The sequence below is a fragment of the Pistacia vera genome, unplaced genomic scaffold, assembly GCF_008641045.1.
Source record: "Pistacia vera cultivar Batoury unplaced genomic scaffold, PisVer_v2 Contig590, whole genome shotgun sequence".
Lineage (NCBI taxonomy): Eukaryota > Viridiplantae > Streptophyta > Magnoliopsida > Sapindales > Anacardiaceae > Pistacia > Pistacia vera.
This window is the reverse complement of record NW_022196435.1, coordinates 20,250-40,042: the sequence shown is the minus strand read 5'-3', so window position 1 is coordinate 40,042 and position 19,793 is coordinate 20,250. Positions and strand designations below refer to the sequence as shown.

General features: G+C 34.8%; 2 protein-coding genes and 1 pseudogene across 2 annotated transcripts; all 3 read right to left on the bottom strand.

Moving 5' to 3' along the window:
* Window positions 1–3,942: 3,942 nt before the first annotated feature.
* Window positions 3,943–7,035, bottom strand: LOC116109904 (cysteine-rich receptor-like protein kinase 15). The gene is given in 8 exon segments (XM_031396141.1): window positions 3,943–4,257; window positions 4,259–4,393; window positions 4,498–4,648; window positions 4,763–5,003; window positions 5,087–5,297; window positions 5,392–5,582; window positions 5,662–5,778; window positions 6,112–7,035. Coding segments are annotated over 8 exon segments (1,980 nt in total). The 5' UTR covers window positions 6,881–7,035; the 3' UTR covers window positions 3,943–4,092.
* Window positions 7,036–9,294: 2,259 nt separating this feature from the next.
* Window positions 9,295–11,996, bottom strand: LOC116109880 (annotated as a pseudogene).
* Window positions 11,997–15,787: 3,791 nt separating this feature from the next.
* LOC116109879 (cysteine-rich receptor-like protein kinase 15) lies at window positions 15,788–19,035 on the bottom strand. The gene is given in 7 exon segments (XM_031396114.1): window positions 15,788–16,284; window positions 16,381–16,531; window positions 16,640–16,877; window positions 16,972–17,182; window positions 17,271–17,461; window positions 17,540–17,659; window positions 18,276–19,035. Coding segments are annotated over 7 exon segments (1,980 nt in total). The 3' UTR covers window positions 15,788–15,975.
* Between the last annotated feature and the right edge of the window lie 758 nt (window positions 19,036–19,793).

The following is a 19,793-nucleotide window of genomic DNA, read 5'->3' as shown; positions in this document are numbered from 1 at the left end:
TATTCAAACCTGGGATCTAGTGCCTCGTCCCTCTCATAGAAAACCCATTGGTTGTAAATGGGTCTACAAAATCAAGCACTGTGCTGAGGGCTCCATTGAACGTTACAAAGCCCGATTGGTAGCCAAGAAATTCACTCAGCATCAGGGATTTGATTATCAGGAAACTTTCTCACTTGTAGCCAAACATGTCACTGTTCGTGTTTTCCTTACAATGGCTTTCGTTCGTGACTAGCCTCTCCATCAAAGCAAGGGGAGAACATAGTATGTCATCTGCAAAAATCCATCTATGGACTAAAACAAGCATCTCAGCAATGGAAATGAGAAATTCAGCAAAGCTCTCACTGGCATAGGATTTGTTCAATCCAAACATGACTATGCATCATTTACCTGGCACAGAGATAAAACTTTCATTACTCTAATCATCTACATCGATGACATTCTTATTATAGGAAATGATGAAGTAGGCATCAAATCCTTGAAAGAGCATCTCAATAGACAATTCCGAATAAAGTATCTAAGAGAGGCAAAAAATTTCCTAAGAATTGAAATTGTAAGATCCCCAGCAAGAATATCTCTTAGCCAACATATATATGTCTTGGAACTCATTTCTGATTCTGGGCTATTAAGATCCAAGCCAAGTATTATTCCAGTAGAGCAAAACATCAAATTGAATACTCAGGAGTATGATAGTGGGATATCATCCTTTGAAGATGATCCACCTCTGGAAGACCCCACAAACTATTAAAGACTTGTTGGGCGATTGATATACCTCACCATGACTCGTCCAGACATCAGTTATGCAGTTCACATTCTTAGTCAGTCCATGCATAGACCTAAACGATCTCACATGGATGCAGCGATAAAAGTTCTAAAATACTTAAAAGGGTGTCCTGGTTTAGGACTCTTCCTTCCCCGAGACAAAGTTTTGGTATCACAACTCACTGTGACTCAGACTCGGCCACATGTCCGATGACAAGGAAATCACTTACAGGTTTCTGCATCAAGCTAGAGGGAGCTCTTATTTCTTGAAAAACAAAGAAACAATCGATAGTATCTCTTTTTCAATAGAAGCCGAATATGGAGCCATGGCAAAGACGAGTTGTGAGATCATCTATATTCTAGGGTTTTTGGAAGATCTAGAATTACAAGTAAGAAACTCTATTCTTTTATACTGCAACAACAAGGCTGCAAATGACATAACAGCAAATACAGTACTCCATGAAAGAATGAAACATATAGAAATTGATTGCCACTTTGTCAAGAGCAAAATACAAGAAGGGGTAATTAAGATTTTACACATTCGTATTTCAGAACAACCAGCAGACATCTTCACAAAGCTATTATGCAGTAGACAACATTAGTATCTACTTAGCAAGCTTGGAGTTTTTGATATCTACAAACCACAAGTTTGAGGGGGAGTGACAAAATATGACAACTTTCCCTTGATCTCTACTGGCTGAGACTAAGGAATGATTATGGCTTCAATCAATCACCTTAATTAATGTGATTGATTGAATAATTATAGGGATTTGTAGTTATTATTTTCTTATTTTACATTTACAGAAATTGTATAAATTGGCCATCGTACAGGTTTGCAATACAATATAGAAAATACACATAAATTCTTTCTCTCTTTCTCACTTCTCTCTTTGGCATACTCTGGCAGTATCAATATCTTGAACTGCTTATCTTGCCCCTCTTTTTTGATTCCTTACAATGTATACTTGATGTCAAATTTTATTTATTATATTGATTTAATAAGAATTTTAGAGAAAATTAATTATTTTAAAATTGTTTCTGATTCCATTTTGTGTCAATGAATTTTATTATTATTATTATTATAACAATATTAATCTAATAAAATTAACTATATTATATTTTTATTTTTATTAACGGTCAATAAATGATTTATAAGCTAGCGGAAAAGTCAAAAGCGTTTCTTTGAGGGTAAACACTACGGAAAAAAATAATGACAATCTTAAGATCATGAAGAATAGTCTTGACACCTTAATCAATTTTGCAAAACAAGATTTCAATATTATAAAGAGGTCATAAATTGATCTTGGCGTAAACGTCACAGGGAGAAAGAAGCAGTAATTTGGTTCTTTTTTCATATTCCCTAATCTCAATTCTTTTGTATTATGTGCCAATGAAANCTCTAATCATCTACATCGATGACATTCTTATTATAGGAAATGATGAAGTAGGCATCAAATCCTTGAAAAAGCATCTCAATAGACAATTCCGAATAAAGTATCTAAGAGAGGCAAAAAATTTCCTAGGAATTGAAATTGTAAGATCCCCAGCAAGAATATCTCTTAGCCAATATATATATGTCTTGGAACTCATTTATGATTATGGGCTATCAAGATCCAAGCCAAGTATTATTCCAGTAGAGCAAAACATCAAATTGACTACTCAGGAGTATGATAGTGGGATATCATCCTTTGAAGATGATCCACCTCTAGAAGACCTCACAAACTATTAAAGACTTGTTGGGCGATTGATATACCTCGCCATGACTCGTCCAGACATCAGTTATGCAGTTCACATTCTTAGTTAGTCCATGCATGGACCTAAACGATCTCACATGGATGCAATGATAAAAATTCTAAAATACTTAAAAGGGTGTCCTGGTTTAGGACTCCTCCTTCCCCGAGACAAAGTTTTGGTATCACAGCTCACTGTGACTAGGCCACATGTCCGATGATAAGAAAATCACTTACAAGTTTCTGCATCAAGCTAGACGGAGCTCTTATTTCTTGAAAAACAAAGAAGCAATCGATAGTATCTCTTTTTCAATAGAAGCCAAATATAGAGCCATGGCAAAGACGATTTGTGAGATCATCTATATTCTAGGGTTTTTGGAAGATCTAGAATTACAAGTAAGAAACTCTATTCTTTTATACTGCGACAACAAGGCTGCAAATGACATAACAAAAAATACAATATCCCATGAAAGAATGAAACATATAGAAATTGATTGCCACTTTGTCAAGAGCAAAATAGAAGAAGGGGTAATTAAGATTTTACACATTCGTATTTCAGAACAACCAGCAGATATCTTCACAAAGCTATTATGCAGTAGACAACATTAGTATCTACTTAGCAAGCTTGGAGTTTTTGATATCTACAAACCACAAGCTTGAGGGGGAGTGACAAAATATGACAACTTTCCCTTGATCTCTGCTGGTTGAGACTAAGGAATGATTATGGCTTCAATCAATCACCTTAATTAATGTGATTGATTGAATAATTATAGGGATTTGTGGTTATTATTTTCCTATTTTACATTTATAGAAATTGTATAAATTGGCCATTGTACAGGTTTACAATACAATATAGAAAATACATATAAATTCTTTCTCTCTTGCTTGCTTCTCTCTTTGGCATACTCTGGCAGTATCAGTATCTTGAACTGCTTATCTTGCCCCTCTTTTTTGATTCATTACAATGTATACTTGATGTCAAATTTTATTTATTATATTGATTTAATAAGAATTTTAGAGAAAATTAATTATTTTAAAATTGTTTCTGATTCCATTTTGAGTCAATGAATTTTTTTTTTATTATTATTATTATAACAATATTAATATAATAAAATTAACTATATTATATTTTTATTTTTATTAACGGTCAATAAATGATTTATAAGCTAGCGGAAAAGTCAAAAGCGTTTCTTTAAGGGTAAACACTACGGAAAGATAATGACAATCTTAAGATCGTGAAGAATAGTCTTGACACCTTAATCAATTTTGCAAAACAAGATTTCAATATTATAAAGAGATCATAAATTGATCTTGGCGTAAACGTCACAGGGAGAAAGAAGCAGTAATTTGGTTCTTTTTTCATATTCCCTAATCTCAATTCTTTTGTATTATGTGCCAATGAAATATCCTTATCTGTTTATTGCAATTTATGAAAATAGAATTTTCTTTATCCTTCAGATTCATGGACGTAGTTCAACACAATCATATACAATTAATGGAGCGTAATAAATTCTTTATGATTCTAATGGGGTAGACATTCATGTCACTATTTACAATCTACCTAGCTTCACTTGCACCAGAAGAGTTGCAATCTCATTAATAATCACCGTGGTGAGATACTAGAAAGTGTCATGTCACATGCAGAAGGATCTGTTGTTGAAGACTGATTAGGGAGAACAATTCTACCTACAGAAAATGCAGGCTGTCTTGGTTCAGGAAGACCTATTGATTCACTGCCCAAAAGAGCCACAACAGATGACACGGGGGGGTCTGACAGCGGGATCTTCCTGCACGCACAATAGCCCAATATGTATGCATCTGATCACTTCTGGCGTTGAACATGATTCCATCAATACAGGGTGTACAAATTCCAGTTCTTTTCCTTCATTCCATAGTTGCCATGCCTGATTGATACCAAAGAAATTAACAAGGTTTCCCTTATATTATCCATTTTTAAATGAAACTTACATTGAAGAAGTTTAATATTTTAACATATATGTCAGCATACATATGCAACGAGTGTTTGAGCTTGTCCTGTAAGATAGAAGCCGCTATTTCTTTTACCACTTATGATCTCAAGCAGAACAACCCCAAAACTGAAAACATCAGATTTGATTGAGAATAGTCCCTCCATAGCATATTCTGGAGCCATGTATCCACTGTTTCAAATGTAAGTTTAGGGGATGGAAAGACATCTATAAACTTGGAAAAAGGAAATTTAAAAAAAAAAAAAAAAATAGGGAGAGACATATATAGGTAGATAAGAAGCATACTATGTTCCAACTATTCTCCCCGTCTTAGCTGCATTCTGATTTTCATCACAAAATATTCTTGCCATGCCAAAATCTGAAATCTTGGCAACCATCTCTTCATCAAGCAATACATTACTTGGCTTTAGATCCCGGTGAATGATTTTAAGCCTAGAATCTTCATGAAGGTAAAGAAGTCCTCTGGCAATTCCACCAATAATATTGTTGCATATCTTCCAATCAAGTTGTGATCGTCTCTCAGAATCTGAAATTTTTACCACACAAGGAAATAAGTACATGTAACAAAGCACTTATAAACCCATGCTTAGATGGATAGTGGAAACACACCAAAGATAAAGAGGTCCAGACTTTTGTTAGGCATGTACTCATATATAAGCAGCTTTTCATCTTCCTCTATTCCACATCCCAGTAGTCTTACAAGGTTCCTGTGTTGAAGTTTTGCAATTAGTATGATTTCGTTCTTGAACTCATCTAGACCTTGCCATGATCTCCTTGACAGCCTTTTAACTGCTACTTCCTTCCCATTTGGTAACACACCCTGAAAGATCTAAAGTCAGATAAAACACAGGCCTATATATGCTATGTATAACATTAGAGATATAATGAAATTAAAAATTAATATAGTAAATTACCTTGTAGACAGTGCCAAACCCACCTTGTCCAAGCTTATTTGAATCAGAAAGGTCATCTGTAGTTGCCTTTATTATAGCCAGATGCAAGAAGGGTAATTCCTCAGAACCGACTAAGTCTCCTTCATGTGCTAGTGTGACTGGTGTTGGTCTTACCAATTCATGTAACAAATCATGTTGGCTTCTTTCCTCATCTGTAGAAAAATTGAAGTCTTAGTTGTTAGCAGATTTGATGCAGTAAAATCCTTTCGGAAGACATTTTAATGATTTTACCTTCTTGTCCTCCTTTCTTCCACCGGAGATAGACAACAGAGGACACTATGAGTACAGCTATTACAAATGCTGATATGCATGTAACCGCTACAACCATCCCAATCTTCCATTTTCCTCCTGCTTTCAACTCAAAATCACCGAAAAACAAGACATAATCAAAACATAAAACCAGTTACTTCCAGTGAATAAACCAGAGGAAGTAAACAACACTATAAAAGATGCAGAACACACAGCTCAAGATTTACAAATCTTGTGATTGAAATGCTACAAGACTGTTTTCCCAGAAGAAGTTAAAAAAGTTTCAATTACCTCCCAGGACTAGTAAATCCTAAAAAACATATTCATTAATTACCTTATAATTAATTAAAGAAGATAATCTCCCTCTAAAACTTGGTTAAGAACAGAATTATTTTTTTCTCCAAAAAACAGGGGATTTTAGGATGTCCTTACCTGCTGGAGATGGGTATGTTAAAGACATACTTGAAGCATTATAGAAGCGGTACAGCTCAAATCTCACATTACAATTTCTACTAACGACAATCCCACCTTGAAGACCTTGGCAACATGCGTTGAGATCTCCCAGGGCGGAGGTTATACAACTACGGCAGTCAGATTTTTTGATGTCTGGGGTACACTGTACAAGCCCGTATATATTGCTTTTAGAAAATTTGATTTCCCCGACTGCAAACATGCGTTTTGATGGAGTAAATGAAGCCTCACTTGAGAGGTTATTCATCAAATACATTAAAACTTCATTAAAATGAGACGGATTTGAAACATTTTTCTCCAGACTATTGCTATCGGGGTACTTTCCAGTATAAACCATCAGCGAAGAGAAATTATGAAAGGAATAATGAATTTGACAAAATTCATACCATATAATATTTTCTTAACTCATGCATCCGTTCAAGAATTCTTGGCTTGCAATTTTAATACAATTCTGACAAATAGTTTGGTTGACATCCCCTCGACAAAGAGCTTCCCCATACACACGATCAGCGCCATCTCCAAAATAGTTATTGTAAAATCCTGTTACCGAAGTATTGGAAGGTAACCAATGAAGAAGCTGGTAGAGGTTATCTTCAAATTGGCTATTAGCTGTATAGTTAATTGCATCATTGAAGCAATATGTATAGAGAGGATTTGCATTAGTAAGGGCAGAAAGCATGAACAATGGTATGATCACTGAAAGCATAGTTGAAAATAGATTCTTTACCATATTTCTAAAAAGGGAACAAACTGGATCAATACTTAATCCAAAAATCAATAAAGGCAGAGCGATATAATCTTAATTATCATACAGTTGCTGCTGCTGAGTAACTTCCATGATCGAAACACAAAAGACTCAAAAAGAGAACAATTGGTTTATTGATTGATTTTGGAGGCTTCATGGGTAATATCCAGCAGTCGAAATTGTTGGCTAGAAAGAGTACATTTTATTATAGAGAAATAAATTAATGGCAGGTTTTTGGTTTTTTGTTGACTATTGAATTCTACATGAATTAATAAGAACTTCCTGGATGGTGCTTGGAACTTGAATTGCGTAGAGATAGGAGTGGGCTTAAGTACTTGATCACTAATTTAATTACCTCAAGGCATATTCATAGTCACAGACATCTGATTTGACATCCTGTACTTGAATTAACTAAACATTAAACAATGTGATTTCGTCATTTGTTAGAAATGCATTACCGATTCCAATAAATTAAACATTTAAGTTTTGAGGGGAAAAAAAAAGAAGAAGAAGAAAAGTTCATGAATTTTGACTTTGGTATATTCAATTCAGGGTGAACTCCAGTTAAATATATTGCTCAAGTAGAATTCCTTTTTGGTTGGATACTTCAAGAAAACAATTAAAATTAAGAAATTTAACAATTCGCCAAGCCAGCTGCAGCTTCTCATACTAATCTTGAGCCTAAATAAATAAATTATAGGTCTCTTTTAATTTTATCATGTAAAGTTTATATTCATTATCAAATAAGGATATCAAATAAGAACCATTCAATGATTTGTCACAATCCTCGGTCAGACTCATTTTAATACTGTAGACCGATTATTTAATAAATATTTGAATAACAATTACGAATTTATTATACATTAACAAGTTCTTTATAAACTAGTCAACTGAATCAACATTTCTATCACCTAATGTAAGCATTATTCTTTTTGAGGCGTAGTTGACTTTCCTTTCCTTAGAAAAGTATCCTGCTTCGCAAGTGTAGAAAAGAAAAAGAATAACCTTTCAATAGTAAAAGGTCTGGAAAAGACTTTATTTTTCGCAATGAAGGATGCCGGAACTATTTGAAACTACTGAAGTTGGAGTGTCAATAATGTTCGTAGAAACTTCCTTACAGTACAAAAACAACCAGGAAAGTTGAATAATTTCTAAAGACCATAGCTTAAAAGCAAAAACATTGACCTCTTCTATAATACTGCTGCATCAATATAATTAACTAAAAACATGCAGCAGGCAGCTGGTTGATTCTTTAACAACTTTTGACCATTCAAATAATGTTTACTGTCAAAATATTTGACAATTGCAGGGCTGTGTTGGTAAAATTCTAAAAATAGGAGGTTAATTTGGTTTCATTTGAGCCCAAAACTGTAAAAGGGTCTAATTAAAAATCGAGTAATGCTATAGTTACAGAAAGTAGTATACCGAATTTATGCACCAAATAACGTAATGCAATCATGACCGTCGATTAATTATATATAATTAATCGACGGTCAGAATTATATTACGTCATTCGGTGCATGAATTCGGTGCGCTCCTTTCCACAATTGAATTATTTTTCTTAAAAATCACTCTATAGTTTATTCCTTCACATAATGAGTCAACCTCTGACAGAAACTCAGAAAGTTCACGTTTGTTAAAATATTATTAATTATATGCTACCATAGTTTGTTCTTGTCTACCCTAGTAAGAACTGATTTTTGGTCTAAACCATGCGTTTGTGGTTGACTTCTCCTCGGACAGCTAATGCTTTTTGCTTTTTATTGACTTGGGTTTAAAGAATTCCTGAGCGAAGACTTGTGCAGCACAATGAATTTAGGAATATAGCAATGGACCAAAAATATAGTAATTTCAACGAGCTAGCCAACCCATGTGGAGACATTTTGAATGTCGTATTCCATATCGAGATTAATAATTTCCTTGGTGAAATGAACAATCATAGATGGTGGCATCTTGATATATTTGGTATATGTTATTAGTTAAATTCCATCTTGTGGTCATTGTTTTATGATTTTAATATCCCTCTGAATTTATTAAGATAAATTCAGTACTAGTCAAATCTTGAAAACAAATTTAATTAATGATTCTTGATAACATCGTGTTTAATTGTGTAAAGTTTTCAGTAGTCTGCAATGAGATTCTTATTTAGAATATGAAATATTTGTCAGTATTCACGTCGACAAGGAGCAACTTTAAGGTCTTATCTTTAGTCAGCTTTTGGCACGTCTATGCAATGCTTTTTTGGAACCAGCTTAGATTTTCGAAGTCACTTTTTAGGTATTTCTACCTATCGAAATAAGACAGCTAAAAGAATTAAAGCAATCTGACTGCAGGTTTCTTACGGCTTAAATGAAAAGCGACGAAACTTTCTTCCAAATATTGAAAATTTTATCCTGGAAACCGAAAGTATTACAGACTCTGCATAGGTAAATTACAAGTACAAATTCTAACACTGAATTACAGGACAAGACACTAGTGCATTTCAAAGCCATTGGCTTTCTCCATCACCTAGGCAATACATCAGAAATTGTTAAGTAATTAGCCAAACAATTGTTATCTTCTAATTGATAATGATCAGTAAATCTTCCCAATGAGAAGGCAGGTCTATCAGGTTGTCGAAGAGTTTTGGTTTCCCCTTTCAACATTACAACGGCAGAAGACATTGTAGGCCTGTCAAATGTATCATCTTGAACGCACAACAAACCAATCTGGAAGTATCTTAGAAATTCATCATGATCCGTTGTATCAGTTAATAATGGGTCCATTAACTCCCATGCATTCCCCTCATTCCATAGTTGCCATGCCTGCATCATCATTTGGTAAATATGGCTAACATTAATGTTTGCACTTGTAGAACATTGATATGAATTGCAGAGTAAAAAAATTTACCTGCGCTAGCAGGGTAGGAGCTTTTTTTTATTTGTAGTAGCTGGCATTCCTCCTTCCAGTGATAATTTCAAGCAAGAGCACTCCAAAGCTATAAACATCAGACTTAATGGAATATAATCCCTCCATAGCATACTCTGGAGGCATGTAACCGCTATTTCACCAATAAAATAACAAGATTTTGCCAATAAATTCTATGCATTTGTTTTATGGGCTTTCCTAATGAACTTTTAATATTACAATAGTAAACATATGTATTTTTACATGTCAAATTCAAATAATTTCTCACCCAAAAATTAAACAAGTTTAGTACTTACTATGTTCCAACTATTCTTGCAGTATTAGCTTCTCCTTCACTCCCAGCAAAAATCCTGGCCATTCCAAAGTCTGAGATCTTTGGATTCATTTCAGAGTCCAACAAGACATTACTAGATTTTAGGTCTTTGTGAATGATTTTAAGTCGAGAATCTTCATGAAGATAAAAAATTCCCTTTGCAATTCCGTTTACAATATTAATACGTTTGCTCCAACTGAGTTGCACACGTTTCCTTGGATCTAACCATTAAATATAGTTTCTTTGAAGTCAATTGGAGGAGCCAAGCTGGAAAAAAAAAAAAAAAGACATAAAACTTACCAAAACGGATTACATCAAGGCAGCTGTTTGGCATAAACTAGTAGACAAGCAGCTTTTCCTCTCCATCTACACAAAAACCAAGAAGCCTAACAAGATTTTTGTGTTGTAGTTTCAGTATGAGTAGGACTTCATTTGTGAATTCCTCGGTACCCTGGTCAGAACAAGTGGAAAGCCTTTTTACAGCTACTTCCTTTCCATCACCTAATATACCCTGAAAAAGCCACTACCTTCTGGTTAATGGAACAATCAGTTAATGAATCATTAGATACATTATTTTCTTTTACCTTGTAAACAGGACCAAACCCGCCTTGTCCGAGAATATTGGAATCAGAGAAACTATCAGTTGCAACATGTATAGTTTCTAGATCAATATAAAATTCCTGAGCCTTTAGATCATCTGTCCCCTGAACATGTTGGTCACGGAAATCTGTTCTGTTATGATCACAGACTATTGTTGGATTGAACTTGAATATTAACTTGAGCCTCCCCTGAAGCACAGTGACAAAAAGTTAAACTTAACAGAAGAAGGTGATGTTAAAAAGGAAATAAAACAAAGGAACAAAAACATTCCAATATGCATCTTTACTTTTCCGACTTCCTTTTCTTGTTCTAATACAGTAGACTGTGCAAGCCAAGGCTACCAGCAATATTAGACATACCAAGACAATTGATAGAATTATAATTATCAATATCTTCCTTTGGTTGCCTGCATTTGAAAGCATAAAATTCCGAATCTTGATTTTTAATTCATCAAACACTAGTATTGAAAGTAGTTCCTATTGGAAGGTACAATCAACAGTAATTACCTTTCCCTGTGGCTCTGTTTTCATCAGTGGCAGCAGGTTCAGTGACACCGTCATAGAAGGCATATAATTCATACCTCAAATAGCAACTACGACCTCGAGAAAAATAGCAGCAAGATGAAATATCCGCAATTGCAGTCTCGAGACACGTATTACAATCATGAGCAGATAAATCCCTAGTGCACTGAACTAAAGCCTATAACGTATCTTTATCGGTAAAGGATACATTTCCCGTAGCATACATCTCAGTTGAAGGATCAAAAGCTGCTGCCTTGGTGAGATTACTTAGAATTTTCTTCACGACAGATTTATATCTTTCTGGTTCCGATACATTTTTTACGTTAAATTTGGGGATGTTTCCTCTGACATCCAGCCGGCCAAAGAAATTTTCATTAGAGTAGCGCAATTGACATACTTCTTCCCAAACAACTGCTTCGGTTTTGTTTGGACAAAGCCTCTCACCATCTTGTGATGCAATTTCTATGCAGGTTTTGCAATCATCAGTTTGAATATAGTTCAGGCACATGTACAGACCATAAACTGTGTCCGAGGAATTTCCAACTGAGGTATTGAAAAACTTGGCAATAGAAGTATTTGAGGGTAAGGACCTGAAAAGATAATCGAGGTTATGTTCGAATGGACTATCAACTGCATAATTCGTATTTTGTGGACAAAGATTGTAGGGGGGATCCGCACAAGCAAGATCATGAAAAGCGGCTATGAGAAAACAAAGAAAAAGTTGTTTAATAGTTCTTGAAACGCTGAAGATATGAACCATTTTCATTTCTTCCACAGTAAACTCTGTGGTTCTCAGCTGAAATTGTGTCTTCCTCTATAGAACCTTAAGCTAGTTATATAAGCAAACCATGCTCATGGAGTCAGTCTCTTCCCATCTAGTTCAGAGGTCTTTTCTAGGAAGAATTATTGGAGAAAATCATGACATTCCTTTTCTCAAGTCATGAACCACTGGGAAAATGTCTTTATTCTAATAGTTTACATCATGGAAAGGCATAAATTGAGGAGTAATGCTACAGCCACAGAAGGTTACGCACCGAATCTATGCATCGAATGACGTGACAAAATCCTGACCGTCGATTCATTATCAGTTAATATTAATAAACGGTCAGGATTTTGTCATGTCATTCGGTGCACAGATTTGGTGCGCAACCTTCGGTGGCTCTATCATTTTCATAAATTGAGAGAGTTATAATGAACCGTGGTCCTGGGACTCTACTCCAAAGGAAATGACGGCTCTTTACCCCTTCTTCACATGCTTATTAGATGATATTCTTTTTGTCTTTTTCTTTTTTTAAGAAATTAGTATTCAGAAACGTAGCAGTGCGGCATGACTTGGTTAACAAAAAAAAAAAAAAAGGGCACGACTTTAGACACCAGGGCTGCTTCAAAGAAACTGCCTGATCTAATTGAAATAAGCCCTCAAGCTGACCCTAATTTCATAGTACAGTGAATTTAGCTCGAAATCAATTCATTGGCCATGATTGATTGAAAAAAAAAAAAAAAACTAAACTAATAATTTAGAAAAGTCAATGACAGCAACTAAATCATAATAAACTTTAGGGGATGTTTGGGTGGGGTTTATTCCTCATTATTAAGGTAATATCATCTTATATTACTTATATTATCATGTTTGGTTGACAAACAGTATGAGATTTAGATAATCTTTCAAAACCAATAGTAATTATTATTGCTTATATAAGTGATAATCTGAATACCACCATTTTATTAAATATTTTAAGATTACTTGATAATCTTAATTTTATTACAATTTTACCCCTAACTATTAAAATTTTTGGACAATAATGCCCTTATTTTGAAAACAACTTACAAAAATATTAATGGGCTATTTTATCCTTATATACAAAATATTTAGGACATAAATACTCTTGAACTTAAAAAAAAATTACCCAAGACTGGTGTTTAGATCTGGCCACCACCACTGATCACTAGCGTCGGTGTCGGAACTGCGCATGACTGGCCGGATCTAACCAGTCATGCATTGATCTGGTTGGAAACAATCAAATCTATCCTGGCCGTTAATGGCCATGGATCGGACCAAAAACGGCCAGTATAGATCTGTCCGTTTTCGGCCAGATCCGATTGGTCATATGCCATCTTAATTCTTAGTCATGATTGTCAGCAGTTGGCAGTGGCTTAGGTGGCTGGGGTCTTTTATTAATTTTTAAACTTTTATTATGGGGGTGTTTTAGATATATTCTTAAATGTAGTGGGTTAAAAAATAATCTAAATAATAAATAAAAAAGAGAAGGGCAATTCAGTAATCTGCATAACATACCCACCAATGTATTCATTCCAACCAAACATATCAATATAACATACCCACTGATTTATTTCAACCTAACCAAACGCATTTCTCTAAACATTCTCAATAATCTTCAAGGTAATCTATCTTCCTAATTAATATAACATTCTCAGTCATACAATATTCCCCGAACCAAACGCCCCCTTAAAATATGACTTTCGATAACTGCTTATAGAACAATAGTCCTAATTAGCTTTTGAATTTAAGATGACTACACTCTGCAAACATCATATGCCATTCACATGCCCCGAACCTCCACATTCTAAATTTTTCTTACAAATGTTGCATGTTGGGAATGAATTTTAAGAATGTGTAAGTTGATAATTAGGGTGTGATTTATTGATTAGGGTTGATTTTGTCTCTTTTATGATATTCAGGGGACAAGTTGTCATTTACATTTGGGGATTATTTTATTATTTTTTATTCGTGTAAGGACCGAATAATATTTTCCATCGTCACTATATAAGGAAAGTGAGCGGTTGTGCAAAAGCAGCAGCCGCTCACCCCAAAGCTCCACCACCGCTGACCCTTCATCTCCATTTTTTTTTTTTTTTTTTTTTGCGACTCTCCACCTTCCCATAGCCATCAGTCACATATCTCCATCGGTGATGTTTCTGCTTCCGGCCACATATCTCCACTTTTCGGCGAACCTTTAACTTCCCCTAGTGCTCGCTGTCACCTCTTCAGGTTCCTTTTGCATTTCCACCGTCGATCAACATCGATTCAGTCAAGAAACGTCGGCGACTCTTCGTATTCTGCCGCCGTGACCGTTCGCCTTCCAGCCGGGTTTCGTCCATTTTCGGGCAACATTTGGACTTCTCAGCTCCCAATCTATCTTACTCAGCACTTGATCTATCTTCTAGTGAGCTTGGATCTCCATTTCGCCACCAGCCATCATGAACCGCCACCTTGGCTGTTCGTCTTCCTCAGCCACAAACCACCCTCTCCAGTTGCCGGTCACTTGATTTCCACCATGACCAGCACCATTTTAGTCTTTCCACCCACCATCAGCACCATGATGAGCAGCTAAGCTCCCAATTGCTTGTTCCGGTGATGGCCAGACCACGATCGACGACCACAACTTCTTTTTATTTCATTTCTTGACTGACTGGATTGAGATGATTATTGGATAGATTGTTTGAATTGTGTGTTGTGTTTGAATTATGTTTGTTTTCGTTTCATGTTTGATTACAGATTTTGATGCACGATTTGTTGAATTGTTGATGTCCATTGAGGACTTGTGTTGAAATTGAACTAATTGCATATTGAATGTTGGTTTGAGAATCTTGAATGTGATTATTGCTTTGAATTGCTTCAATTTAGATTGTGATCAAGTGATAGTACATTCTCAGTATTTCTGCTTGGAATTCATGCAATGTGACGATTGGTTGATTGGATAATACAAGGTTAATATGTTGTACATATTTGCTTTGTACTAGCTAGTGGTTTATATTGTTAGCGTTTTTGGGTAAATAGATGATAGCTCTGATTGAAACAATAGAGAGACATGATAGATTATATTTAGGTATAGTCTTTAACCAATCAATATGTGATTAAATTAATAGAGACATGATAGATTATATCTAGATTGTTGAAAAATTATTTTATATGATTTGTCTAGCTTGTAGGTTTAGGAAATCTAAGAACAAGGAGAAGAAATGTCGGTGTTAGTTTTGGGTCAAACCGAATCCAAAGGGGCATCGTCTTTACTATTGTGTCTTAGTTAGTAATTTTTAATTACTTGCAATTAATTAATTTTCTTAGTTTTTAATTAATTAATCAATTTGTCAATTTCATTTTCATTATTCAAATATATATTAAGTCGTTAATTTTATTCTCTACGGATTCGACCATTTTTATCGCTAATTACGATACTTAGATTTAATTTTATAGTCGTGACAATTGGCTAGACAAACATCCACTGTAGATTCTGACCGTCTACAGTTATACCTTGAGGGTTTAGACAATATTCCAAAATTTATATTTATTATGAATAATGATATATTAGGTAATCTAATTTATGTGTTCAGAAAAAAAAAAACGTGTTTAGATGTAAGTTATGGAATTTAACTTTTTTATGGATTGGATAACTCAATCAAATCCACTATCCACAAAAATCCAATCCACTCAATAAATTCATAAAATTATAAAAATGGATTAGGTTGGAATGCAATCCAAATCCACAGTTTTACCACCATACTCGTGTGTTCAACAATCATGGTTATGGCACAACTAGTTCCTCCAAATAATTGAGAGTAATAAATTAGTTATTCTTCTAATGGAATAGATATTCTCTTCAGCACCAATCTACCTATCTTCAGTTGCACTTTCAGGGTGAACAAAAAATGGAAGGAGAAAAAAGAAACAAAGGTAGTAGACCATTGGTCTTCAAATACACAAAAGAGATGCAATCCCATCAATAATCAACGCGGCGAGATGCCAGAAAGTGTATGTCACGTGCAGAAGGGTCTGTTGTTGAAGACTGATTAGGGAGAACAATTCTACCCACTGAAAATGGCGGTTGTCTTGGTTCATCAGGAAGAGGTATTGATTGACTGGCCAAAAGAGCCAAAACCGATGACATGGTGGGTCTGATTTCAGGGTCTTCCTGCACGCACAACAGCCCAATATGTATGCATCTCATCACTTCTGGCGTCGAACATGATTCCATCAATACAGGGTCTACAAATTCCAATTCTTTTCCTTCATTCCACAATTGCCATGCCTGATGCCAAAGAAAAGTTGTTTCCCTTATGTTATCCCTTTTTAAACGAAACTTACGTGGATAAAATTTTATATTTTAACATATATGTCAGCTTACATATGCAAGGAGTGTTTGAGCATGTCCGGTAAGATAGAAGCCGCTATTTTTTTTACCGCTTATGATCTCAAGCATTACAACACCAAAACTGAAAACGTCAGATTTGACTGAGAACAGTCCCTCCATTGCATATTCTGGAGGCATGTATCCACTGTTTCAAATGTAAGTTTAGGTGGTGGTTTAACATCTAAAAACTTGAAATGATTACTCGGCAATATATATATATAAATAAAGAGACATCGGTAGATAAGAAGCATACTATGTTCCAACTATCCTCCTAGTCTGAACTGCATTCTGATTTTCACCAAAAATCCTTGCCATACCAAAATCTGAAATCTTGGCAATCATCTCTTTGTCCACCAATACATTGCTTGGCTTTAGATCCCAGTGAATGATATTAAGCCTAGAATCTTCATGAAGGTAAAGAAGTCCTCTGGCAATTCCACCAATAATATTGTAGCACCTCTTCCAATCAAGTTGTGACCGTCTCTCAGAATCTGAAATTTATACCAGATAAGGAAATAATTAAGTACTCGTAACAAAGTTTTTAAGTACTTATAAACCCATACTAAGGTGAAAGCGATAACAGACCAAAGATAAAGAGGTCAAGACTTTTGTTAGGCATGTACTCATATATAAGCAGTTTCTCCTCTCCCTCTATTCCACATCCCAGTAGTCTTACAAGGTTTCTATGCTGAAGTTTTGCAATTAGTATGATTTCATTCTTGAACTCATCTAGACCTTGCCTTGATCTCCTTGACAACCTTTTAACTGCTACTTCCTTCCCATTTGGTAACACACCCTGAAAGATCCAAAGTCAGATACAAATTCAGGCCTATGATATTTAAAAACATTAGAGATATAATGAATTTAAGAATATAGTACGTTACCTTGTAGACAGTGCCGAACCCACCTTGTCCAAGCTTATTTGAATCAGAAAAGTCATCAGTAGCTGCCTTTATAATGGCCAGATACAAGAAGGGTAATTCCTCAAAACTAAGTAAGTCACCATCTTGTGTTAGCGTGACTGATGTTGGTCTTGCCAATTCATGTAACAAAGCACTATGGCTTCTTTCCTCATCTGCATAACAATTAAAGTCTTAGCCGTTGGCAACTTTGATATGTAAACTACTTTTGGATGCAATTTAAATGATTTTACCTTCTTGTCCTCCTTTCTTCCACCGGAGATAGACAACATAGGACACTATGAGTACAGCTATTACAAATGCCAATATGCAGGCAATTGCCGCAACCATCCCAATCTTCCATTTTCCTCCAGCTTTCAATTCAAATTCACCATAAAAATTGATCAAAACATGAATACTAGTTACTTAAAGTGAATAAATCTGAGAAAGAAAACAGTACAATACAAGATGCTGAACATGCAGCTCAAGATTTATGACATTTTGTGATCAAATACTACAAGAAAAGCTTCAATTACCTCCCTGGACTAATAAATCCTAAAGGAAATTTCAATTAATTTCATCAGGATTAAATCATGATCATAATGTCTTGGTTAAACAAAATTTATCGATTCAAAAAAAAAAAAAAAAAAAAAGGCCATCATNAATTCACCATAAAAATTGATCAAAACATGAAGACTAGTTACTTCAAGTGAATAAATCTGAGCAAGAAAACAGTACAATACAAGATGCAGAACATGCAGCTCAAGATTTATAACATTTTGTGATCAAATACTAGAAGAAAAGCTTCAATTACCTCCCTGGACTAATAAATCCTAAAGGAAATTTCAATTAATTTCATCAGGATTAAATCATGATCATAATGTCCTGGTTAAAAAAATTTATCGATTTAAAAAAAAAAAAAAAAAAAAAAAGGGCATTATAGGATATTCTTTTTCTTAATAAAAAGTGAGAACGATTAAATGTCCTTACCTGACGTTGATGGGAATGTTAATAACATACTTGAAGCATTATAGAAGCGTGCCAGTTCAAATCTTACATTGCAGTTCCTACTGAACACAATCCCACCTTTACGACGACGGCAACATGAGCTAAGATCTCCTAAAATGGAGTTTAAACAATTGCTGCACTCACTTACAGTTATGTCCCTGGTACACTGTACAAGCCCATATATAGTGCTTTTCGAATATTTAATTTCCCCGACTGCAAACATGTTCTTTGATGTATTTGATGAAGCCTCAGTTGAGAGCTTTTTCATTAAATGCATCAAAACTTTATTAAAATGAACAGGATTTGAAACACTTTTTTCCTGATTATTGATGTCTGGGAACTTTCCAGTATAAACCATCATCCCAAAGAAATTATGGCATGAATAGTGAATTTGACATAATTCGTACCATATAATCTTTTCTTAAGTTTTGCATCCATTTATGATTTCCTGACCTGCATTTGCAATGCAATTTTTACAAACTGTGGGGTGGACATCCCCTCGACAAAGGGCCTGCCCATAAACTCGATTAGCTTCATCTCCAGAAGACTTATTGTAAAATCCTGTTGGTGAAGTATTGGAAGGTAATGATTGAAGAAGTAGCTTGAGGTTAAGTTCAAACGTGCTACCATGTGTGTAGTTATCACCGGAGCAAAATATAGAGAGAGGATTTGCATCAGTAAGGATAGAAAGCATGAAAAATGGTATAATTAGGTAAAGTATAGCTGAAAGTAGATTGACCATCTCTCTATTCAGAAAACAAATTGGATCACTATTTTAGCCGAAGAGCTGTAAAGGCTGAACAATAAGATCTTAATCGTCAATAGCTCCATGAGTGAATACAAAAGAGTTAGGAAAGGGAGAGTGGACACGCAAGAAAGTATGCTGAGAGTAACGTGCGGAAAAATTTTCCAAAAATTTTTTGGTTTCCTCGACTTACTTTAGTTACATATCTTTGAAGAATATTCAAGGAGGATTTTAGATATAAAGATAAAAAAGCAATGATAATATTGTTCTAAAATTTCAGAACTTTAGTTAAAGAATATTATCATTTTATGCTTGTATGAAATCCTTGCTTTAGATATCCATATAATCTAGGGGGAAAGGAGTGGTTCGTTGATTTGGCTTTGTGGATTGACTTAGGAGCCTCTATGCCTAATATCCAGCAGTTTTTTTTTTTTTTTAAATAAATTATTCTACTTGAACAGATAAGTTATAAAAGTCCTCGATGGTTCCTGGTACTTGGCGTAGAATGTGGAGTGGGATTAAGACATTAAGTACTTGATGTGACAAAAATAAACTCCAATTAAACTACTCAACTGGAATTATTTTTAGTTGAATATATAGTTCAAGATCAAATCTTGAAATTCTCAATTCACCATGAACTTCCAGATTAAGCTTTAACAATTAGTATATCCAACCAGCTGACTTATCTCAATATGAAACAGGGTATCTCATACTCTTTTTGAACCAATGAACCAACCATAGACCAAGAAGCATGA